The sequence below is a fragment of the Leptidea sinapis genome, chromosome 1 (genome assembly GCF_905404315.1).
Source record: "Leptidea sinapis chromosome 1, ilLepSina1.1, whole genome shotgun sequence".
Lineage (NCBI taxonomy): Eukaryota > Metazoa > Arthropoda > Insecta > Lepidoptera > Pieridae > Leptidea > Leptidea sinapis.
Genome location: NC_066265.1, coordinates 4,315,608 through 4,342,338, shown reverse-complemented (window position 1 = coordinate 4,342,338; position 26,731 = coordinate 4,315,608). Strand labels below are relative to the sequence as shown.

At 35.4% G+C, this 26,731-nt stretch overlaps 1 protein-coding gene across 2 annotated transcripts in view; it reads left to right on the top strand.

The window, feature by feature from the left end:
- Nucleotides 1–25,715, top strand: part of LOC126968509 (A disintegrin and metalloproteinase with thrombospondin motifs 3-like) — a 92,243-nt gene extending 66,528 nt beyond the window's left edge. Inside the window, exons 9-17 of one of the 2 annotated variants that reach the window (XM_050813586.1) lie at nt 1,402–1,547; nt 3,428–3,546; nt 6,201–6,309; nt 8,381–8,745; nt 15,075–15,172; nt 18,028–18,150; nt 20,415–20,519; nt 22,324–22,456; nt 23,365–25,715. In XM_050813586.1, the coding sequence (XP_050669543.1) occupies nt 1,402–1,547; nt 3,428–3,546; nt 6,201–6,309; nt 8,381–8,745; nt 15,075–15,172; nt 18,028–18,150; nt 20,415–20,519; nt 22,324–22,456; nt 23,365–23,622 (1,456 nt within the window). In that variant the 3' untranslated portion in view covers nt 23,623–25,715. Of the gene's footprint in view, nt 1–1,401; nt 1,548–3,427; nt 3,547–6,200; nt 6,310–8,380; nt 8,746–15,074; nt 15,173–18,027; nt 18,155–20,414; nt 20,520–22,323; nt 22,457–23,364 lie in introns of those variants that run through there. The other variant, XM_050813588.1, reaches the window with a different exon arrangement.
- Nucleotides 25,716–26,731: the final 1,016 nt, after the last annotated feature.

Genomic DNA, 26,731 nt, shown 5'->3' with positions numbered 1-26,731 from the left:
ACATAGAAATATATAGATTATACAATGTTACCTCTTTGTATAGCCAAACTTATCCTTTGACAGAGGTACGTAGTACGTACCAGATTTTGGGTCACCTGTTGAATCTGTTAGACGCCTTGATAGCTCTTTTACGAGTTTTTGTGCCGATGAACCCCAAGGACCCATCGTCTCCACCCCAAAGGGAACAAATATCTATCCATCACCGAGTGATGCATATTTCCTCCGCTTTAGGTTTTCGGCAGATTCCGTCGCTGCACCCCCCGCTCTAGATGTTCAATATGAGAGGGGGCTAGCGTGTCCACACAAGTCGCATCCCACACCAATGGCTTTCCACGACTCCAAGGAATCAACGTCATGCCATCAGGCCTCTTACCATCATCACGTGAAATTCCATTCGGCTCTAGGATAGCCGGCACGTTAACATTATACATATTAGAACAACACTTGGTAAATATCATCAGCTACATCAGTGCGTAAAGGAGCTATGACATAGGGAGAAGAACTGATAAGAAACTTCTAGTCCATCTTTTAAATCATATAACATATGACTTACTCGTGCAAGACATTGACTATTTGACGTTTGAGTGTGTCTGTTGCATCATTTTAGATTTTACATATTATATTGTAATTTGAAATGATTTGTAAATCGATGTACTTAAATGTAAATCTTAATATAAAAAAGTGGCAATGAGTTTCTTGCTACTTCTTTTCATTAGATCAACCCTTTACGAAGTAGCGGTAGATTCAATAAGATTTTTTTTTGACATTCATAAGTGTCATTTCCATGACCTACGTGAATAAACTGATTTTGATTTGATTTGATTGAAAGAAGCTTTAATATATGTGTCAAATTTCTGCTCAGTGTGTACTAGAATACTGTCATAATATATAAGTATACATATTTAACTACTTGTCTTGTCGGACATACGGCCGTTCTCAATAACGTATCTCTAGTTACGGATACATTGCTGTCACCGTTTGATGATAAGATCTTATCTATCCATAGTTATGTCCAAAATAGTTATAGTCCAATGCTTTATGTCGATAGGTTATTGAAATGTAAGTAAGCGTAATATGATAGATTTGTCTACCTCTAGTAAGTTAAACTAAGGATGGATTAGGCAATTGAAAACGGCTGTTAGTTCATCATCAACGTAAGCAGTAAGAAGACTTTTGATGTGAAAACTTCTTTAAATTTTTCGGGTAAATTTATGGACGATGCGGGACTCGAACCACTGATATATTTTTGAGTTTATCGCGAACAGACTGACAGGCGCGGTGGAGGACTTTGTTTTATAATATTACGTAGTGATTAAACAAGTGAAAGTATAGTAAACTATATTTTGATCTACATACATTTATGTATAATGGATGATCAAGTTTTTCTGTTTGGTTGTCCAGATCGTCCTCGGAGAGTGCATGCGAGGGAGCTGGATCCCAGGTTGCCACGTGTTGGACTAATTCGGTTTGTGCTGCGACCAGGGACATCCGCGCCGATTCCTGTTTCCGGCAAGCCAGTCATCTCATACCATACTACCATGTAAACGGTGAGGTTTATATTTTTGAAGTGAAACTTCTTTAGAATCGTTGTGATTTGAAACTCGATGAAACGAAAAAGCGAGACGATACAGAAACAAACAGGTAAATGTATAGGATTCAGTTGGTGAGAGAATGAGATAGAATACATTAAACGTTCTCGGTCTCTAAACATGATTTAAAGCGACAGTAAAAAGAGACAGACATTCATAAGATTATAAATTATCGTGGGAGAAAATGAGATACGATGCGTTATACAGTGTTTTGGTACCAGGCGAACATAGGTGAAGAAGAGATTGTCTTAAGTATGACGCGAGTATACCTGTATATATTCTGACGTCATGCGCACGACATATACACCAGAATAACAAAAATATGGTAGCGGTGATAGTAATGTCTTACATAGCGGATGAAATCATGTGTCATCCATAGCAACATTTACTAGGACTTCATATTATGTAGAGGCTTAATGTAAATTTTGCATCGGATACAGCGATTGCATTGATTGAGTTTTTGGACGCCAAATTTAATTTGGAAATGTGCAGCAGTCGCACTGTATCAACAACAAGATCAAAAACAGTAATTGACGTAGTATTCCAAAGATATATTTACCAAATTAAGACCAAAGTATTTATTTCATACTGTAGTTACCACATGCATCTTATATCATTTAAGGAAAATTTAAGCTCTGAGTCCGTACAAATCTATGTAATATATATACGAGTAAAATAATTATCAAAATTGTATCACTATGGTCATTACTAAGACCTACAATTATTCTCATTCCGAAATTTTACATTCGTCTTATTATCTTGAAGCGTAAATTTTTTAAGGTTTCATTTCTACCACGTGTGATTGCACACATATTTTTTTAAACTTCTATCATCGCGGAACTTTAACATAGTAATTATTATAGCGGGTACTCGCGATACATATTTTATTAATTTGAAGCTGATATTTTGATCCGAATCGGCGTCACGGAACTGAGGAGCGGCGAGAAACTCTTGACATATGGACGGACACACTCAAAAGATTCTCGCCGCCTTACGCAGTTCCGCCATGACTACGACTCATGTAATTGGATCGAAATATCGGCTGTATAAATTAATAAAATATATATGGTGAGGGTTACATTCATAACATATAAAAACAAACATATTTTATTATAAATACACATATTTTATATAGTACATGAGTGATAAAATTGTTACGCCTAATTTTTCCCATTTCATTGATTGTAATAAAACTATAATATTCATTTATACTTGTACTTATAAAGATTTTTATTCTATTTATATATATTTCTATGATCTAATCGATCATTTATACGTCTAAATAGACGGTGACAGCTGTGGAATCGTCGAAAAAATTGAGGGTAGGTAACAGTTATTACTAACCGTACTAACTCTTGTTGTCTATTCTTCAGTTCACAAAAAAAAACACAGCTATATCAACCGATCATTTCCTTTTAATCAGCTCTTTATGTACTTTAATCAGCTAAATTAAAATAAAAAATCTCTGCACCTTGACGTTGGCCGAATCGTCGACATTCAGTCGACGGAGCCATTTTATATAATAAAAAACCTTTATTTTCAGCAAATACATGCACAGTTACACAAGGGGAACACAAATCATTAATGTAAGACGTAGCTTTTCACGCACACTAAAGTAATAAGCCTGGCCTGTTTTCATCGGTTGTCTAGCAGCAAGAGACTCTTCCTATCTAGATCTAGAGAGCCTCCATACTAAGATGTCTTAGATGAAATTATTCCATGTAATTTTGTACTTGCATCAACATTATTGTAACGTTTAGCGTAAATGTCTTTCATAAGATTATTTTAAGTCTTTGTATTTATGTACGTATACATTTTACTTTCATCTTTCTATGTAGAGACGAAACGTTGCGAGAGCTGGTGCGTAGACTACGCGGGAGGTACTCCATCTTCTTTTGGCAACCTTCCAGACGGAGCGCCGTGTAGCTACGAGCGACCCTTTGATCTGTGCTATCAGGTATTATATACGTATTCTAGAATTTGTTATATATTTAAGACTAGCTGACCCGGCAGACTTCGTACTGCCTCAATCGATAAATAAAACACCTACGGCCTTACAAATAAACTTGATATAAAGTTATACCTGAGAATAAACCAAGAATATGCACAATTTTGACTATATCGCTGACAAGACTGTCAAAATTAAATTAGTTATTCATTTTAAACTATTATTTTTATTTGATTTCTGAACGATGGGGGACAACATCAAAGGAAAATCAAAATTGTTGTTTTTATTTAATTCTGAGTATTTTCATATTTATTTAACCTTTTAAACCTTCTCTGGACTTCCAAAAATAATTAAAGACCAAAATTAGCCAAGTCAGTCCAGCCGTTCTCGAGTCTTAGCGAGACTAACGAACAGCAATTAATTTTTATGTATATAGATAAATTACCAATACCATAATATTTTCTATCAAAATCTTATTTATTTATTATTATTGTCTCGCGCCAGCTAGCGTACTCATGGTCACAACTTATACGAGACTATAATATAATTATTGAAAATATTTTACGTTTTAAATAAAAATATTGACTTGGCTATCACACTAAGCAATCTAATTTAATTATGTATGTACTCATGTGAGATCCATTTGTGATCAATGTGTGAGAGCTGTGCCACTGTTTTTGCTCAATATAGCATATAGAGGCCACTACGGGCTTTTTAAAAGTAGGAGAGTCACGCTGCCGTCTTATGACGTCAACACAATCTGGCCAGACTCGTCCGGGTTACTTACCACACTCGCACAGAATACCGGCGTGAAATAGCGGCCTAGTGACGCTATTCGCATAGGTAAGGCCTTTTGTTGTTAGGTTATGCCGGACCGGTAGATCTGATGGAAACCGGACACCGGACAGAATGTTCACAGTACACCGGATCCCGGATCTTCTCCGGTCTTATCCAACAGAACAGGTATCTCTTGGACAAGCGTAATTAAAGTTTCTGCTTGGATGTCCATGCTGCACGACTTCTTTTATCAGAAAATGCGAGCCGAATCACGTGAGGGGAGCACGGGCGGGGTGAGCGGGGGACAGATGACGGCGCAAATTCGTTCAGATTACTCCGGTCCGATGGTTTTACCGGCACTTCGCAGTGACAAAACGCTCGGTAAAAATGCCGGGCTCGGTATTTTTTCCGGATCCGGCATAATATGAGCAGCTTCATATATATTCTTTAGCCATTAGCTCTTCCGGCATAGTGGGAACCCGGCCTAAGTGTCGAGGATCGGAGGCCACCCCCCCCCCATAAAATACACACCACACGTTAGGATATCATCCCCACTATCTGGATGTGTGGCGGTCCTCCACAGTGCGGTTTTCAAGGAGCTTTCTTCCTCGTACTACAACGCTGTGGAATGAGCTTCCTTGTGCGGTGTTTCCGGGACGATACAACATGGGTTCCTTCAAAAAAGCGCGTACACCTTCCTTAAAGGCCGGCAACGCTCTTGTGATTGCTCTGGTGTTGCAAGAGAATATGGGCGGCGATGATCACTTAACACCAGGTGACCCGTACGCTCGTTTGTCCTCCTATTCCATAAAAAAAATGTAGATATTTCTATTTTAGAAATTGAACTAAGGCGTTTCAAACAAGACCAATTATATACACCAAGGATGTCTGTAGGTCGTACAACTTTCAATGTCTGTAATAGATACTATCGGCTGTGAATTCCACCACCGAACATTACGTCAAAATGCTAAATATCACCCGCATCACGTTGACGTTTGGCATTCCACAACCGCGCGTTTTGTAAGAAATTTCATGCCTCGCACAGCCACTTTGTGGAATCAATTACCGGCTGCTGTTTTCTAGAACCGATACGACTAAATGACCTTCTAGAAAAGAGCATACTCCCACCATAAAGGCTGGCAACTCATCTCTTGACACCTGTTGCTAAGGATGTCCATGGGCGGTTGCCTCACTACTCCCCGTCCCGCGAGCCTCTTGCCCGTTTGCCCTCTCTTATATTAAAAAAGTGTAACCTAGAGGATTTTGAATATGGTCTATTTAATGTTTTTCATTTCTTCCCACGGCGTTCTATACTATACATAGGCATAGTCCCCGTGCGATTAGATATGGTCAGGCTGCCATGATAGTGATATATGGTTTACAGCTTTTTATTTATGACTTATACACCGTCAGTGCCTAGTTAGGGGCAAGATAATTTGTGTTAAATGTCTTATTAATATTATTTATTTATTTACGTATATATTTATTTAAAGTAAACAATTAGAAGCGATAAACCATAATTCATATTTTGAAAAAAAAAAAATCACCTATTGTCTTATTAATAAACGAAATGTAAAGTTACTCCAAGATTTAAATAACTTCTCCCTGTCATGTAATTCTTTAGTGACACAGTTTTAAATTTGGAATAACTTTACTTCGTGCTTATTTACACAGCTAAAGTTCGGTCTAAGCATATGCTGCTCATAAAAGTCGTTTCGGAGATAAGAGCAGAGACAGATAGACAAAAATTTTTGATTATGTGGCTACCATTGATATTATGTGTTCGCACCATTTTTTTCCCTTAAATAAACGCATAGATACGTTTTTAATTTTAGTAGACATTTAACATCACAAACCATTTTAAAAATAAAGTTTTGTTTGAACAGGGAACATGTGTGAAAGGCCAATGCAGTTCAACAGATACTTCGTGCAACTGGTGTCCAGATGGTTACTGTAACAACAACACTAACATTTACAACAGGCATTTATTGAAAGGTATTAATTAAATCATAAAGTTTTAGTTTTGTAAGATTAAATGAAATGGTCTGTTGCTCTCTTTATGGTTGGTCATCGTCATTCCTGCTTATTAAAACTATATTGTCTGCGAGACCTGGAAAAATCTTCGACAATTCAAATTCCGTATAAAATGAAAACTTTGTATTGATTATTCATTGTTTTGTATTAATATATTTATTAAAATTAGGTTATCTCATCAAATCAAAATCACTTTATTCATGTAGGTCTAAGGTCAAGGTTATTGATTCATCTACCGCTACTTCGTAAAGGGTTGATCTAATGAGAAGAAATAGCACGAAACTCATTGCCACTCTTTAAAATCAAATTTTAAATCTTCATTGTCTCATTTGACAACTGTAACTCCGTAGGTACAATCTAACTGTGCAAAAAAAAAATTATTTTCGAGTTCAAAAAAAGCGACGATTTAATTGGAAATATACGATTGTTCTATTGTCAGTTCAGTGCAATATTTTTCTTGAATTACTGTCTTTGAATCTTTATGATTGCTATTATTTTAGTGCAACCGTAGATATCACTGTTTTGATTTAACTGTGATCAGTATATACTTAGACTGGCCATACATACTGTAAGAATTTAAAATAAACAAAATATAACATTTAAATTTGGAATGTGTCATTTTTATATGATAGTTGTTACACTGTACAATATTTTGCAATATTAAAATGGAGTTGGGTGATAAAGAGAACCGATTGCATTACAAAGTAGGAATGGAGCTAAATGTAATTTTTAAAACTCTCTATACGCTTGGTATTGGTAAAATATTTGTTTACCGGGCTATTAATAGGTACAATAAGACCTCCTCTGTTTGTGACACAAAAAGATTTGATTTTTTTCTTCTTCGTTTCAGTTATATGGCAAGACTATGTATATTGGTCCCGCGTCGAGACATTTATATTAATAGTTTTTTAGAATATTGATAGTGAGCTAATTCAGATGGTATTTTCAAATAATTAAGTCTTGGTTGCATTTTATCTTAATTATTTGAATAGTGATCACATGTTTCCTATTCAGGAATGTTCATTACTTACTCTTGTACTTTTTTTCATGTGTAAGGAAGTTCTAGCCTAATCTATTAATATTACGTAGAAGGTAGAATTTCTTTGAACTTCACTCTCTTGGTAGCAGGGTTGCATAATCCATGCACTTCTTTCACTTTCAGGTCTCTAAATTATTTACTTATTCACCAGTGGGAGGGTCCTTTGCACAGGATGCCAGCTATATTATGGAAACCACAACGGCGCTTATTTCTGCCGTGAAGCACTAATGTGTAAAAATTACTGTGTTACGGTCTGAAAGGCGCCGTAGCTAGTGAAATTACTTAATATCTTACGTCTCAAGGATGCAACCGCAATTGTAGTGCCGCTCAGAATTTTTGGGTTTTTCAAGAATCCTGAGCGGCACTGCATTGTAATGGGCAGGGCGTATCAATTACCATCAGCTGAACGTCCTGTTCGTCTCCTCCCTTATTTTTTTAAGAAACGTCTTACGTTTCTTATATCATTCATACACCCAGAAACACACAACCCTTACTAAATATCAGATTTTTCATAAATAGTCAATGTTGATAAATAATTGCATAAAATACAAATTTTAAAACCACTTCATTTCGGTTTTGTTCTATGCTATTTTTATTTCTTTTGATAACAAATTTTGCACAACCATTTTCAAAGTGCTTATTGATATTATTAACACTGTTTTTAGATCAAACCTTATAATTATTAAATTTCGGATTTAAAAGATTATATTTAGTAACAAATTACTGTAATAATAGAAGTTAAAACATTTTAATCGACCACCTCGTACCGGTGCTACAACTTGAATGCCTGTATTCGTGGTCAACTGACAACGTCACATTGGTGTTGTCAGTTGACTGTCTCTATTTTACATTTTAATAGATTATTACAATTTAACAATAACATTGATTATGAAATAAATCATGCAAATAAATAAAATCGACCAAATATAGAATGTTAAATGAATTTAAATTATAAATATGTTGGTTATGCTAATAATATCATGTTATTCACAGGGTGGACTCGTCTCACTGTCGTTCCACACGAAGCAAGTCACATTTCCATTCACATCTCAACACCGGTGCTCCTAAATATAGCCATACGAGAACGCCGTCGAGATAGGCCAATCCTCGAACTCAGCAAACATTCCCGTCGATTCGAACTTGACGATAAGCAAAATCTATATCTGAAGTACGATCCAAGCGTACCGCAAAATCTCCAGATAATAGAAGTAGACAGTAATGTTATTGATATAAAAGAAGAGAAGTATGGGTTTGAAGGAGAGGTGATAGCAGCCGGGAGCTTGATCAAATGGCGGCAGACAGAGTCAGAGATTGATATCACGTCAATATCAAAATTGCACTCCGATTTAATGATAATGGTATGTAAGTACTTATATCTATTATATCTGTACTTAATTAATAAAAATATCTGATTTGTGAAAAATAAAAAGTGGATTTTTTTATGGAAAAGGAGGACTTGGTGTTAAGGGATCACCGCCGTCCACATTCTCTTGCAAAACCAGAGGAGTGACAGGAGCGTTTCCGGCCTTTAAGGAAGGTGTACGCGATTTTTTTGAAGGTAGGTGGACCCATGTCGTATCGTCCCGGAAACACCGCACAAGGAAGTTCATTCCACAGCTTTGCAGTATGTGGAAGAAACCGCACTGTGGAGGACCGCCACACATCCAGATGGTGGGGATGATATCCTAACTTGTGGATGGCTCGTTTGGACAGACGATACACAGGACAGGGTACGATATTGGTGCAATTTTCATTCAAGCTGCTTAATAGATAGTATTGGGCTGCCATTTCTTATCATCTAACGCCTAAAAGGAGATTAGCGCTAATAAATGTATATGCGGGCTTCGGTATATAAATATCCATTAAAATTAATACTCATTTAACATTAATTACTGTCTACAAACTACAACAACAGGTACATTTACAGGAGCTTTTTTTAAATTAAAAATTTGCTAATTCCACGCTTTTGGCAAGTAATAATAAATAGTAATCGATTCACGAAACGAGTAGATGTTGAGGCCTGATGTGAACATTTACACATGTTTGCTTTAAAAATATTAGACATCGACCATCTCAAAATGACTTTTTGTAAAAACCTAAAATTTATATATCAATATATCTGAGGTTAACAGTGAAATTCGTGTGTGTCAAATAATTTTAATTACAATTTATATCCCAAACATTGATTTGAATTCACGTTTTGTTAGAGCCGCACCGTACGCGCCCACTCTGCGTGAGTGTTGAAGCCACACTAGATTAAACTATGGTGTATGTGTATTTTTCAATTTTCAGTACAGATCAGTTAAACAGACTAGGCATAATCTAGTGCGTACGACATAATATTTTATCTACACCCATGCTTTAAATCCTCTATTAAAGATTCTGAAACAGCTAGGTTATTGCCAACATTAAAACACCCAATGTCCTTATAACCATTACAACATCCACACGAGTGTTATAATGTTGTATTGAATTTCATAACAACATTCCTTTGTTTTTTTTCAATCCTTTCATGCGCAAAGAGTTTCAACACACAGCCACATTCATATTGCTCGTTGCGTGGTATCTGTATGAACTTCAAAAAAAGAACATATTCGTTTACGCGCGTTCCACACTACCAGAACGTTGCGCCCCGTAAAAAAAAAAGTAGGTAATTCGAATCCCCGCCATTTTTCTTCGATATTTTAGTGTTTTGCTTACAAAAATGAGCGATTCAAGTTTTGACAGCACACCGCCAGATAGTTTAAACGCTGCAAAAGAGCATAATATTCTAATGAATTTTAATAATTATTGCACTATACAAAATGTAAATTACTAATAAAATAAATAATTCTTTCATTAATACTTCATTTGTATATAATCAGTAAAGGATGACATTAGGTTACTACTAGGACTGGCTGTTTTAATGTAAGCAGTAAGCTAACTGTTTCAGAATGTTTTATAGAGGATTCATAGTATGGGTGTAGATAAAGTCTTGTATGCAACTGTTGATAATTAGGTATTAAAACACATATGTGATACTATTATCACACTCGGCTTCGCCTCTTGTGATAAACCCACATTCGTGTTTTAATACCCCTTATTACACAACAGTTGCATAAATAATTAATATCATATCGATGCCCCTACTATCAATGAAATTTAAAATAACGAATTTTTTATTTTTATTTAATGTGTATCTTTTTGCTAGCTTGTTCTTATAAATATTATGACACACATAACGCATAACATTATTTACATTCAAACTGACTACTTATTCCCTTAGGTACCTAATAATCACAAATAAGTCTAAATCTTTAACTTTAATCGTGTTTATTTTCTTTCACTGTTATATAAAAAACCCTCAGAGAAATAGATTAATAACATAAAAAAATAAAAAGGGTTATAAACGATTGTATGGATTTTGTGCTATTAAATAAAACCTCTTTTAGAATTACTTACCAAACATTAGCGAAAGGGCCAGTGGGTCTGTCTATAAAAATAAACCTAAAAGGGTCACACATGTTGGAATATGAATAAATTATGTTGAAGGGCACGTTTTACTACGTTATGGTGTGACGGTTTATCGCTGTGTTTTATAATCTTTTTGGACTGGTATTAAATGAGTATATACATATTATGATAGGTTTGAGAGAGATTAATGTTAAAAAAAGCTACATAGAACGCTATCTCGACCTCTAGTCTCAAAAAAATTAAGGTATGTCATAAAAAATCTTAAAATTTTATAAGATTCTGACGAACATTTTATAGCACTGGTGGTACAATTGTTTAATATCAATAGTATTAATTTGACAAAAAAAATCAAGAAGTAAGTAGGAAATTCGTGTTGTGGCTTGAAGACAGAAAAATACATTTTATACAGCGTGTTGCTATAACGGCAATTAAATGAACACACGGCTAAAACTATATTACCGTAATCATAATAAAAAAAAACTTATTGATTGATAAAAGAAAATTTACTGAAGTAGGCGTTACTTTGCCGAAATCCATAATTATCCAAATGTTATGAGTTTTCTTTAGTGTTAATTCCGCCAATATTAACGAGCGCAATAATTGTAGTGCCGCTCAGAATTTTTGGATTTTTCAAGAATCCTAAGCGGCACTGCATTATAATGGGCAGGGTGTATCAATTACCATCAGTTGAACGTCCTGCTCGTCTCATCCCGTATTGGTACAAAAAAAGTAGACTTCCACCACACTTATAGTTGGCGCTAAGCACTGCATTAGGTCTGCTGTATTTCTTTTTAAAAGTATGCGTTTTCGAGAATTTCTTTAGCAGCGTTTGGCACTTTTAGGTAGGGGACTTACCGAAGTGCTAATAGCAGTATATCTGTAGCTATACAGCTGATGTATTATGCAACATTAGTGCTGTATATATCTCGTAAGTGAAATTGAATGAATTTAGTAAAAGATCAATAAGAATCTATATCCTGTGTACTGTTGAAATAGTGTTTTTGTTTGATAAATATTATATTATTGAAAATAAGTTTAAAAAAAAATGAAATAAATTATTTTATTGTTTTTAAACATAAAATTTAAACATTGAAAGTTCTAAGATTTCACTTCTATCGTCAGTCTCTAAAACTGCCAATTTTTTTAATGAAATGGTCAAACGCGTGAAATTGAAAGGGACTCCCATCGACATTGGTAACTTTTGGTCGAAAGTTGCCGTGGCAGCTTTTTAAATGAAAGCTCTAAGCTTCCTAAGCTCCTAACTCGTATCACCTTCGAAATACTGCAGCTGCTAGATAATTGTAAAAAGTAGATGTGCTATGCAAGACGAGCCTTGCGAAATTTAAGGTTGTACAATGCCAGAATACAAATTTGGTGCGGGTGCGTTTTTCAAGTAAAAAAGTAGTAAAATTCGACTGCTTATATTAACCAAAACAATTACTCCAAAAACTTCTCGTAATATATGCGGTATTCAGAGGGAACCCACATCTCTACGCAACGCCAAAGAATCAAGATCGGAAATAACTTACTATCAGTCATGATAACTATGATTAACACCTGTCTTCTCAGGGTTGAGCTAGACTAAATTGAGCCAGCCCTATTCATACATTCTTATAGATACAATTTTGTCCCGATTCTTGTTATATTATATTCAAAGAGATGTTGTCACGGCCCGTTTAAGAAGCAATTTCCGTGCTGTCGTGATGATGTCGTTGTAACTACAGAGACATTAAAAATTCCACCTCTAGTCTAAAGATGGCGGGTATATTGTAATATTATCGAGTTACACTACGCTTTAGATCGTTTTGTGATTACGATTTAGGTCGTATTTTCATTTTTATTAGCAGTGACATGACAGGTACTGCTTATTATGGTCATTAACTCGGTCCATTCTTTCACCACCAGGGAGACTCCTTTGCACAGGATGCCGGCTCGGCGTATCAACTACCATTAACTGAACGTACTGCATTTCTTGTCCCTTATTTTCATAAAAAAATATCTCTATTCTATCATTATATCACTGCTGAGGATCGTGACTCGGTCAACGAGCTGTCTCAATCGGCTTCGCTCGGATTTTTTCGGAAATTTGATCAGACCACCGTAGGACTACTGCCTACTAGGTCTTTACCCTCTATTTCCCCGTTACCATCAAACGCTTAAGTTTGTCGGTTCTTGTGCGTGCAACATGGCCAGTATCACACTATGCGCTGTGACCAGACCGTGTACAGATGCTGAGCAGCTTTACATCCATTCCTTACTCCCTATCAGTTCAACATGTGTTGAAGTATGTAGTATGACAGAAGTAAAAACTTCATCGAATGTTAATAATAGAAAATACAAATAGGCTCCGTAACTCGACACAAACCGACTTCACCCGAATGAGTCTTACGTAACCGAGCGAGACGGTTCAGTAAATGGATACAGATTAAATAAATTACTCAGGACTAAATAAGGCCAGTGGGAGGCTCCTTTGCACAGGATGCCGGCTAGATTATGGGTACCACAACGGCGCCTATTTCTGCCGTGAAGCAGTAATATTCAAAGCATTACTGTATTTCGGTCTGAAGAGCGCCGTAGTTAGTTAAATTACTGTGCAAATGAGACTTAACATCTTATGTCTCAAGGTGACGAGCGCAATTGTAGTGCCACTCAGAATTTTTGTTTTTTTAATAATCCTGTGCATTGTTATAATGGATATAAAAAGGGCGTCTCAAATACCATCAGCTGAACGTCCTGCTCGTTATTACTGTCATAAAAAAGGCTCACTACAAAAATCGATCAATAATTTAATCTCCTTGCAATAGCAACGGAAATTTACAAGCTAATAATAATAATAATGATACTTCGTGATACGAATATAATGTCAAGATTATAAAAATATCAACAAAGGAATGCTCAGCAAGCTTGCTATGAAATGAAGTGGAATAAACCAAGATAAAGGACGTACTGAGCTTTAATTATTCAAGAACACTCAACCCGCCGGAGTTAATTGCGGAGCTTAGTACTTCACAGTACGTTTTAGTGTTATAAAAGGTTGTTTTACGAAACTTTCGTATAGTTTAAGTACTTTACGAGTGTTCTTTTATAACTCTATGCTTTGTGCGTCGTTGAAATTAATTGGGAAAGTTTTAATCAAATAAAAGTATGGTTTATGTACAGCCTCTGATATGGTAATGGAGCTGCTTACTACAAGTATAAAATAATTTCAGACTATATATGCGAATACTGCTACTGACTATTAAATAAGTGCCGAATGAGTACGAAATACCATCAAATTATTATTATGATACAAGGAATTCGGGCAATTGCTAACAGGATATATCGTCACGTAAATCTTTACCGCCTTATTCATAATGGTCCGATAACTTAAAACAGCCGCTAAGGAGTGTTTTTCTCATTCTGACTTAGGTCAATAGAAGAAGACAGAGTGAGAATTAGCAATGCTTTAAGTTAGCAGACTATTATGAATAAGGGGGTTAATGTTATGCAATTATATCTATAAAAAGAGAGGCCAATTGCGGACTCGCCCTTGAAGGGTTCCGTAGCAGCAAGTAACATAATATACAATTTCTTGTAGTTCGTTGTAACTTTAATCGATGATTTAGTAATAGTGTATTTTATTTAATTAAATTATTTGTGACGAATTAAAAAAAACTACTCACTAGATCTCGTTCAAACCAATTTTCGGTGGAAGTTTGCATGGTAATGTAAATCATATATTTCTTTTAGTTTTATCATTCTCTTATTTTAGAAGTTATGGGGGGCCACGCAATTTACCACTTTGGATATGTCTCTCGCGCAATCTGTTCAGCTTAGAAAAAAATGATATTAGAAACCTTAATATCATTTTTGCAGATCTATCCATAGATAATCCCACACGTATGGGTTTGATGAAAAAAAAATTTTGAATTTCATTTCTAACCCCCAAATTTTTTTTTTCTATTTTTGCGTAAAGATGTTAATACGGTTCACAGTTTACATCTACTTACCAAGTTTCAACAATATACTTCTATTAGTTTTGGAAAGAAGTGACTGTGACATACGGACGGACGAATCCATAAGGGTTCCGGTTTTTGCCATTTGGCTAGGGAACCCTAAAAAGCCAGTTGAATTACTTATTCCCGCCCATGTCAGGTCAGTTGTGATATCGTTTCGAATGAGTAAACATGTCACAAAACAATTTGAATCAGAATTGTAATTAAAGCACTCTACAACATGATGTCGAAAATTCTAGGCGATTCCAGAACAGCCAACGGGTCACGAAGATCTATCAGTTCAAGTGTTGGTGAACTTCAGTACGCCGGCAACGCGGTCCAGACCTATGGAATATAGGTCAGTATACTATTCTTCTACAACAGACGTACTTGGTAAATATTTAATTACCCATGCAAAATTCACCCCACGCGGGTTGATTTCGGGATAAAAACTATTCTTATTTCTTTCCAGGGTCTCAGAATCAAAATTTCAGGTAAATTGAATTAGCGACTTAAGACATTTATCGAGCCGCATATTTCCAATATAACAGACAGATAGACGTAAATGTGGAAGCCTTTGACGTTCGATAACTTGTATAAAAGAATTTCTTTCACAAGATAACATTTGTAAGTTTTCTATTAAACCAAGTCCCGATGAAATAAGACTCTCGGAAAAAGCACAGAAGCAAAGCCTTTTAAATTAACTACAGAAATTGTAGTCGCCTTTTTAAAAGACATTTCTCGTTTGAGTTGTCAGTTTTTATTTCTTTGACGTCTTTCGCTTTGTGCAGCTCAGTTCTGTGGCTAAGTTAAAAATGTTTTATGTGACAATCTGAACAAGGAAGCTATTAAGGTATAATTTTGTGGATTAGCTTTTACATAGCTGAGCTATTTTAATTGTATTTATTTTGTTAGCCCAAGATAATTACTTCTCTGTTATGTTATTTTATGATGCAATTAATTAACTTTGTTTACTATTTTATTATTGTTTACGATTTTATATAAGTTAGTTCCAAACGGGCAAGAGGCTCACGTAATGCGATGCCAGCCTTTAAGTTTTCTGCTCAAAAATGTATCTTCGGGCAAACTGCAGTTCCTCAAGAGGCAAGAATGCCAGAAGTGAACGAATGATTGGTTTTGGCAATAAAGTAATTTAGTGGAATTCGGCTGCTAGTATCACCGAGTACCAGAACAATTCTTTTGCGCTCCACCCATGGTATATGCGGTAGAAGACAGTACAATAAATCAAGTGTCTGTGCCTCTATGTATACCTTTGTAAGGATTATTCTCAAATGTTCTCTAACGGTGTAGTCATAAACAACAAGATAGATACAACAAGTTGTTTACAAAATGGCTACGTATATCAAAATTCCTGTGAACTTAGCAATATTGCCATGAGAACTATTTACAGAAATCGTGTGTATTAAAACTTTTCCAAAGACACACACTTGCCAAGCAGGCCTCGATTTCACCATGGCATCTGGATGTGTGGCGTTCCTCCACACTGCAATGTTCAAGGAACATTCTGCTGTTTCAGTTTCTTGCGCGGTGTTTTCAGGACAATACGAAATTGGTACCCTCTAAAAAAATAACGTACATGTACTTACACCGTCCTAAAAGACCGGCAACGAGAGAGTTACAGTCCTCTTGTGTTGCAGGAGAATGTGGGTGCCGGTGATCACCTAACATGAAGGGTTAACACCACGTATATTATATTTGTAATGGAATATTAATGTATTGAAAAATATAAAACTATTAAAATATTTTCCTTTTAGATTATTTTAAACTCTTCATGAATTCAAAAGCAAAACAGAAAACTGTTAAATAAATCTCAAACTACGGCAATTTCGTAGAAAATGCTGAAATTGCTATTTCAAATAAAGCGACGCTAACTGCTGTTTAAAATGTCGTCCCAGCAAATATCTGAAGCTTTAACAGTAAAAATTCTTGTTAAAACTTCGACCCTTCCAACTAGATAGGTACTGTTCGAATTTTATGTCAATTGCGTTTATTCCAATTTATATTTTAAGCCGTGGCTTTGTAAAATGTAATAATTTGATTTAGAATTTTAAGCAAATAGGATTGGCAAAAAGTCCTTATATTAACTCTGGAAATGATAAAAGCTTAAATATAATTGAAAATGCAGAGAATAGGGCAGTTGCATACGATTCGGAAGGAGTCGATTTGATTTCTACAACGTAAACAATGTGTTATCCATTTTCAAATTGAAGTCATATTAATTGAAACAAACTTCCTTTTCTTGGCTTGGCAGTCGGAGCTAAGCGAAAAACTTTAAGATTTTTTTGCTGTCCTCGGAGTAGGTATGAAGTTGAATCAATAATAGTTTCAACTACTGCTTTCAAGCCTGGCAGAGTAGTCTAAGGCGCCAGATTTATTCTCTGGTTCCCGAAAGTTAGTGAGGGTTTAAGGCCACAAGTGACAAAGATTTTTATTATATTACACTTAGCTCATTTAAACGTCTAGATTCTATTAAGACTATGACAGCTAGTAAAACTTCGAAAAACCAAGCCAACGTAAAAGATTTATTAGGATTTGATTCGGACAGTGACACATGACTAAGGAGAAAAGTATGCTTACATTGTCTTTAAGCACACTTTTGCCATTCCACTACCAGACTGCGAATGATATGTCCTTATATGTAAATAGAACACCATTGTATACCTTTCTTCGGAAAAGCAATTCAGCGGCATATATGGAATCAAGAAATGCTCGAAGCAGTCAGTTACTGGTCCTTGCTACCAGGCCACCGGCATGCTAAGATGCTCCTAGGCAACTATCAACGTAAACGCGCCAAACAATGCATAAGCTTGGACAGAAGACAACTGAAAGTTCTCACGGGGTTCCTCACCGGCCATCGCAAGCTGAATGGGCACCTAGCCTGAATGGATCTCAGTGAATCAAACCTGTGCAGATTCTGCTGTGAAGCCAGTGAAGACCAAAGTGCATCCTACTGTAATGCGAGGCCAGGCTGGGATATCTTAAAGTACCTATATTCAAAGCAGAGGAAGTGCCCTGCCTAAGCCCTCTGAGGATCCTACGCCTCTTAAAAGTAGCAGGTCTTGAGGATATAATTAAAACTTCGACACAGTAAGGGCAGAGGCTGCCTAGCTAGTAGCCTCGATTTTTCCACATTATTTACATAATTTTATGTATTTTAACCCCCAAATCATAGTTAAAAAAATGTATGTTCAGATGGCAAAGCGAGCGGGGTCCATGTTCAGTCTCGTGTGGCGGAGGGTTCCGTGTGGTTCGTGTGCGATGCGCCAGAGGGCAGCAGTGTGCGCCGACCCGTCATGAACGATGTAACATGCACAGGTAACAACTGAATTTCTTCATTTTTATGTCAGTTATCAAGAGGAACAGGGACCAAGGAGAAACTATTAATAATTACCTCTTAGATCATTGATACGTCTTAATAGGCTTTGACATTTGCGAAAACATCGACAGTTCCCTCCTCTAAAACTTAACCAATAACCAATTTACCAGTGGGAGGCTCCTTCGCACAGGATGCCGGCTAGATTATGGCTACCACAACGGCGCCTATTTCTGCCGTGTAGCAGGAATGTGTAAACATTACTGTATTTCGATCTGAAGGGTGCCGTAGCTAGTGAAATTACTGGGCAAATGAGACTTAACATCTAATGTCTCAAGGTGAACTCTGATTTTTTGGGCTTTTTTAGAATCCTGAACAACACTGCATTGTAATGGACAGGGCGTATCAATTAGCAGTTTAACGTCCTGCTTGTCTCGTCCCGTATTTTCATAAACAAAAAGCGTAACGAAGTTTTAGAAACTGATTGGATTTCTCTTAGAAACTAAAAAATAAATAAAGTTATCAGGCGAGCATTTTATAAGCGACTGAAAATATATACATAACATTATAAATAAATTAAATTAGTTAAATATAAAAATATGAAACAAAATATCCAATAACAGAATCATCTTTGATGAATGTTTAATTATTATAATTATAAAGTAAAGCATAAAATGAAAAAGATACAAAATTAATACGTACGAAAAGTAAATTATATATTTTATCTATTTTACATTTATATCATACATATCGAGATATGATATATATCTATTTAGCTATCGATTAATTTGATGCGACACTCACATACCGGCTAGATACCTGGATATAATTTGATCACGTCTCCAGCGATGCACGGCTAAGATAAGTCACTTACAAGCTGCCAGATCTGCAATGTAGTTATGTTCTATAATTTAAACGGAATGCGCACTAAAAGCTCATTCACACCGCTTGTGCGGCAGCGGTGGAAAAGTTATTTTATTAACATTGATTTATCCTTGACATTCCATTGTATGAGTCATTTAATCCATCTATGTCAGATTCATATATTTTATTTTAATTGATATTGTTTAGGTATTTTTTCTCTGATAGAAAAGAGAAAATTAAAAAATATTATGTTCTCACATGAATACTTCAATAAATTTGAAGCTAGGCCTTAGATAATTTACAGTTCTAGATAGACTATGACAACTGTGAACACATCGAACAAAATAGCGGTTAACTGTTTACCTCTATTTTCAGCAACGCACGCACACTACAACAAAGTGACACACAAATTGCAAGTGTAAGGTGTTGTTTGTCACGCACACTAAAGTAATAAACCTAACCTGTTTTCATGCGTTATTTAACAACTATCTAGACGTATAGATTATCTAAGGCCTTATCTTATAGCGATATATGTTTATCATGGTGTATTCAAGGCTATAAATTAGTAAATCATAGAATAATATGATAAAAAAATGTGTGAATACTATCCGAATGTTATTAGTTTTCTTGAGTTTTAATTCCGCTAGAATTCGTCTTTAAACATTTCGACACATGTTTCGCCTCTACGCGGGGCATCCTCAGGAGATGTTGACTCACCTGTACTCGCGAGAATTCGGCGGAATTAATACACAAGAGAACTCATAACATGTGGATAATTATGAATATCCACAAAATAACGACTAATACAATAAAGTGTGAATACTATTTATTTTTCTTTCTTTTTCAAAATTCAAATTTTTTTCAATATACATGCAATAAATTATTAGTCTATTATCATAAATAGATATAACGAGTAGGTAGTATGACAGGCGAAATCTACATTTTTACTAACTGTACAGTAGGAATTGTAAATACAAGCTGCTATCATAGATAACAATGTCTATTTAATTAGGTTGCATAATCCTACTTTAATTAGCAAAATAATATTAGATAATACCTATATATTCCCTGCGAGATCAAATTAGAAATGAGGAGATCCGTAGGAGAAACAAAGTAACCGACATAGTCCAACCGATTGCAAAACTGTAGTGGGTAGGGCACATAGTTCGACGGATAGATGGCCGTTGGGGCAGTAAAGTCCTCAAATGGCGATCACGTGCCGGAAGATGTAGTGTGGGTAGGCCCCCCACAAGATGGCCCTACGATCTGGTCAAGATCACCGGAATACGTTGGATCGTCGTGGAAATCTTTGGAGGAGGCCTTTGTCCAGTAATGAACGTCTTCCGCCTGATGATGATGATGAATACCTATTTAGAATGTTTTCCACGTTATCTTTTGATAGTTGCGAGTTCAAATGGGCGGGTGGTGAGTGGGAAGAGTGCAGCGCAACATGTGGTGCTGACGGCGTGCAAGAAAGACAGCTGTTCTGCGTTCCTGCCAATAGCAGGTTAATATTTCTTCCTTATTTTTTTCTTAATTCTAAAATTTAATTGTATTTCAATATCAATCTTGAACAATGACGTTGGCGAATTATAACAAAGCTGAGTTTTAGGTATTTGTCACAAAATAAATCATTTTAGATATCTTTATTTAACATAGACTTATATAATGTTGCAAATATATTTACTAGTTATTATAAGGACTAGTAATTTAAGAGATAGCTATTGACTAAGTTTGAAAAATATGCTTCGATTGGAGTCTGAAATAAATCAATAGTATAAGGTTAAGGCGCGGACTGACTAGGATTGTAAATGCTACAACCGACGCTACAATATTTGTGTTGATCAAAGTGGGCTAAACTGCATATATTTCACTTCATTTACTTATTTTTATTCAAAATTTACATATCAAAATGAATAATTGTTCGGTTTAAGTTTTAGAAAAGTACTAATTTTAATAAACTCTTAAAAAAATTATGTTTTTATCGCTGAAAATTCAGAGATTTTTGATTCCAAAGTCTATTTTTGGGAAGCAACTTTCAAATTTTTTATTGGATATTTCAAATTATATATAAATATTCTATTTGGTTGAAAAATTTCTTTAAGTCCTTATTTGTGCGCTGTATTTTTTGCGTCGGAATATCTTCATTGCTTTATTACATTATTACAACATAACACATGTTGTAATCGACTCACTAAGAAACCAATTTTTGTAGATATTATTATATGACCGCGCCTTAAACACGATTCCTACCGTATTTTGCACTTCACTGGTTTTTTTAAGCTCGATGTCACGCTGAAAAACATATACTTTCTAAAATCTTCGTCTGTTTAATTAATATCGTAGTAGTAGTTTTTAAATGATAACTTTTCAAAGTTTTACATAATTATATGTTAAGACGTAGTTTTATTTCAGCCACTCAGCCTAAAACCATAAAAAAATAATCAGCTTTCTTCAATCCTAAGTCATTGGCAGGATTATATTATTTGTTTCTTACTAAATCATCCCCACCATCTGGATGTGTGGCGCCCTTCATGGCGATTTTTCAAGGAATTTTGTTTCACGTACAATCAAGCTGTGGAATCAGCCTTGCATGGTTATCCAGGACCATACGACATGACTACTTTAAAAAAAATGACGTACACCTTCTAAAAAGGCCGGCATCGCTCCTGTAATTTCTCTGGTATCGCTCCTGTGATTCCTCTGGTATCGCAAGAGATTTTAGGCGGCGGTGATCACTTATAACAAATACGCTCTTTAGCCTCAGTTTTCATGAAAAATATAGATATTTAGCAATAACAAGGCAGCGTATTCTACTTATGAACAGCATGATATATTTTCTTAAATTCTATATATTTCTCAATTATGATAATATATGAAATAAGGGATTGCTTGTAACTTATTCTAGTAGGCTTCATAAGATACATAATCGCTTTAAGGGTAAATGTATACACTTCTATAATAAAGTCCCAGCCACTGTTCAAGCATTATCTATAAATAAATTTAAATGTTTTACAAAAAAATGGCTCTGTCGTACATCCTGATACATACATTACTCCACCGCTGAATATCTAAATGATCGGACAGCCTGGGACTAGATAGTGATTATTTTATAGCGATAGAAATGACTGTACAATATTGTATAGTTTTATTGAAAAGAGCGCAAGAAAAGAATGCTGGGAGAGTTTCTTGCGCCATTTGTTTCCGAAGCGGTAGTAGTATCTAGTAGTTATTAGAAATGACATCAAAAAGAATTCTAAAGGAATCAATTTTGATAAAATAAATGCCTTTTATGCCTTTTAATTTTGTAGTATAACAACACGTAGAGAGCTAATACGACGCAGTGTATCGCCAGCGCTATGCCCCGCATCGACGCCTAGTAAAATTCAAGCATGCAATAGAGTGCCATGCCCTGTATACTGGCAAGAGATGCCATGGACGCAGGTAAGATGAATTTTTATATACATAATGTACAGTAGACTAATAAAACTGTATTAATTACCCTTTCACGGTTATTCAGTACATTATCATTGAAAGCCCACATCACAAATCACGCAAGTGATGTTATCTACACCCATTCTTTAAATCCACTCTTAAAGATTCTAAAACAGTTAGCTTATTGCCAACATTGGGACACCCAATGTCCTAATAACCATTACATTATCCAAACGAGAGTTATAATGAAATTCAGTATAACATTATATCATTCGTTTTCATTATAACACTCCTTTTGATGATATTATGGTTACTAAGACCGGGTTCTTTAATGTTAGTAGTAAGCTAACTGTTTCAGAATCTTTTATAGAGGACTTATATTATGGGTGTAAATATAGTCTTAAAAACAACTGTTGATAATTAGGTATTAAAACACTCATGTGAAGTATGTAATATGCAATATATGACCTAGTCAGAGTGAACAAATCTAGAATAAAAAATAGTAATATAAAGGCTTAGACAGTGCGTTGTAAACTTTCCATGTAATTTACGCTATCTGAATCATTGGCGTACAATAAACAACTAGGCTCATAATCATGCTCAAAAATTGTCTGAAGAAAAATTCTGCCTACGCATCTATAAGGCAGAGTTTACGTTCGGTTATGTTTCGACCGCGCTTTGAATACAACGCCACGTAACAACAAAGTGTTCAGTGAAAAACTGTTCAAATTAACTGTCCAACTGGCACCATTAATAATGAATATACTATGTATATTCAAGCTCACTTGACGTTTTTAACGCTGTTTGGATATTTTTTGACAACCTTTTAATTGGCGATTGTGAGTTTAGTTGTTAATTGTTCGTCAAATGATCTAAATACAATAATCTTACTTACAACTCTTTCTAAATAATTTCAGTGTTCAACAACATGTGGGCGAGGTGTATCATACCGCCCATTAGTCTGTCCTGCTCAGGACGTGGTTCTTTGCGGTCAAAAACCACGTGAGCGTCGCCGTCGGTGCCGACTGAGACGTTGCCCCACACGACCGCCGTGTCCAACCACAGATACCGCACAATACTGCGAACTATTCAACAAAGAACAACTACAAAGGAACTGTGTAATATCGCTATTCAGAAAATACTGTTGTAACGCTTGTAAAAATGTAGATCATTGAATGCATATTGAACTTGATATTGTAGTTGAAATATTGCAAACGCACTGATTTACCATATTTATTTAATCGCTAATAGATGAATTCAGTTTTACATTATATTCCAAATGAGAAATATAAATTAAATACTGACACACAGCTGTATTAAATCAACAAATCGCACGTTAAACGCTGCGGCAAAATTGGTGTGGAGTCGCCTTAACTCTCAAAAATTGTCAAAGATAATTCTCATCTATATTTTATTACTAACAATTGTAATTAGTATTTGTATTTTATTGAACAAATACCAGAGGGAGGCTCCTTTTCTCGGTATACCAGCTAGATAATGGGTACCACAACGGCGCCTATTTCTGCTGTGACACATGTAATGTGTAAACATTATTATGTTTCGGTCTCGGCTTAACGTCCTGCTCGTCTCGTCCCTTATTTTCATAAAAAAAATAATAGCACGCATTTAAACCCATCTACTATGTACAAAAATATCTCTATAGCAAAAAATATTAATATTCTTTTATTTAAAGTCAATTTTCGTTTTAACTTTGATTTATACCTTTAAAGATATTAAATAATAGAAGCAGTTAAATAATAGAATGTATTTAGAATAGTAATAAAATACACCAGTATTTATTCAAATCATAGTATGTAAGTATGCATAATAATTTGTACTTTAGGTAAATGCACGTTTTGAGTTTAGTAGTTAATTTGCAAATATGATAAGTACAAAAATTAATGTAAAGTAAATAATTTAAATTAATTTATTAGACACGTAACTAATAATTCAAGGAATGATAAATTGTAGTATTAATTGTAGTATGTTTTATTTTTCAAATAAAAAATGGACGCGTGAATAAAAATGTAAAGTTATAACCTACAATAACCGACTTCAAATATTATATATAACCATTAACCATCCATTATTCGACTTTTAGAAGTTGACTATTGACGGCTAAGCATAGATATTTGATATCGCAGCATTCTTTTATACGTCTTCTGTAGAATTTATTTATTTTTTATTCTGAAGAACTGTTTAAACTGATTCCTGCAACCCAATTCTACTTTCGATCACATCATCGAAGCCATTTTTTTATATGGCGTTCTAAGAGATCTCCCGTTACCCGTTCGTTTTTAACGCACGGGTTTTAGTAGGAGAAGCAGCTATCACACTGATGATTGTCTCGCCCGCGTTAATACAACGGTATGTTGTTTTAACATTCTTTCATCTGAAAGGGCCTCAGCTTAGGTTTCCGCTTAATATCAGGATATGCGTACGCTCGCTCTTCATGGCCATTGCATGGTGAGGGAGCCGGAAGAAGAACATAGCAAATGCGAGCTACCAGCCTGTTTTATTCCCGGTCTGAGTGCCAGCTGATGAACTCAGCCTCCCTTGTATAAGCAACAAGTTCTCCTTGCTCTCTAGGTGCTTTCGAACGATCTCTGTGAAATGGTCTACTGGATTTATGATATATGACTGATAATGGTCTACTCATTGAGACGTAGCTTCTATAAAGTATTTCTTTATAGATAAATAGACTCACCATCAGTACATTAAAGTCAGTTGTCCCAGATGAGAGATCTCGATCTTCTTCGTTGATTTCCTCGTGGTCTCGACGATGTCTCCGGTCAGTTTGCCATCACTAACACCCTTAACAACAGTCTGCCGTAGACCAGCAGTGGTTTTATCTGATTTCTTGACATAGACTGTTCGTTTTTGACCCGGGTTAGCTCGAAACTATTCAGATGGATATTGTGTTTCGAGCTGACTCCTTATTGCCCTCAGCGTGGCCAACTTTTTACTGATGATATGCCTGAAGGGCTTGCGCGCCTTTTTCTCCTAATTTTAACTCAAGATTTTGGATTGAATTGTAATAACTCTGTTCATTTGAGGGGTTCATTGATGACGTTCAGCCTTTCAGCCAACAACTTTTCTATGTTTTCTCTCTATTCGCAGTATTTTTTTGTAATTTACGAAAATAATTTTAATTTATAAGTAGGTGGTTCTAGAATAAGAATCTTTAGAATTATTGAGCAGTCAGGAACGATGTGCCATAAATAAATGTACATTACTTCCACTTAAGAATTAAACAATCTAATTAAAATTATTTGTTTTATTTTGAAATACACAAATTATGTTGACTTAATTGGTGGCTTGGTAGTTGACAGAGAAAAAAAGTTTATATAAGAGGGGGGGCAAACGGAGAGAAGTCTCATGTGATGGTAAGGGGTAGGTCAGCCACCCATGGACATCCGCAAAACCAGGGATCAAGAGATGAGTTGCCAGCGCTGAATACAATGAAATAAATTATTCCCAATATTGTAATTGGACGTAGATCCTGTAAAACGTTTCAAGTCACAAAGTCTTACTTGTAGGTTGCTAATGCTTATTGTTGGTTAAAGTTAGCACTGCAGAGCTATTATGAACTAACAGTTTTCTTTGCAGTTAAACAAGTTTTTTGTCGGCATCGTGCATTTGTTTAGTATACTACTATCATAAAAGTTGTTCTTATAGATTTTACTTTTTTATGTAGGTGCATTCAGATTAGTAATCAATAATGAGGATTGTAAGCAATTAGGCAGTTTGCGCCTGTTAAAACGTTACATTTTCGACACAAGAAGTTTGAAAATATTGGCTTCGTTACATAGGAGCCGTGAACTCATATCGCTCAAGGTCGCCGGCATTTAGTGTCGCCTTAAGGAATTCGTGTTTAAAGTTTAATAAATATTAGTGTATTCCATGCATGTGTTGGGCTACTAAGTCATGATGTCATTTAAAGCGACATTAGGGCTGCCATTTTTTGTCAGTCCGTAAATATGAATCACCTGGCCAGTTTTGTGTTCATAACTCGATTTCGACATGATTGTGGTTTGGAACGTTTTTCTGGAATTACGTCCAATTATGAAAGTGATTTTATCTAAATTACTTTTACGTCGTCACCTAACACCATATCATAGCAAGAGCTAAAGAAATATATTCCCCGTATGAAACAACACCTATATTGCTTATATATGTGTAATAACTATATACATAGGTCAACTCCTCTGTTCGGCGGTAGGGTTGTCACAAAAAACAGCAGAGGTGGTACCTACGTTTTGGTATGTCTTGTTCAACTCTCAG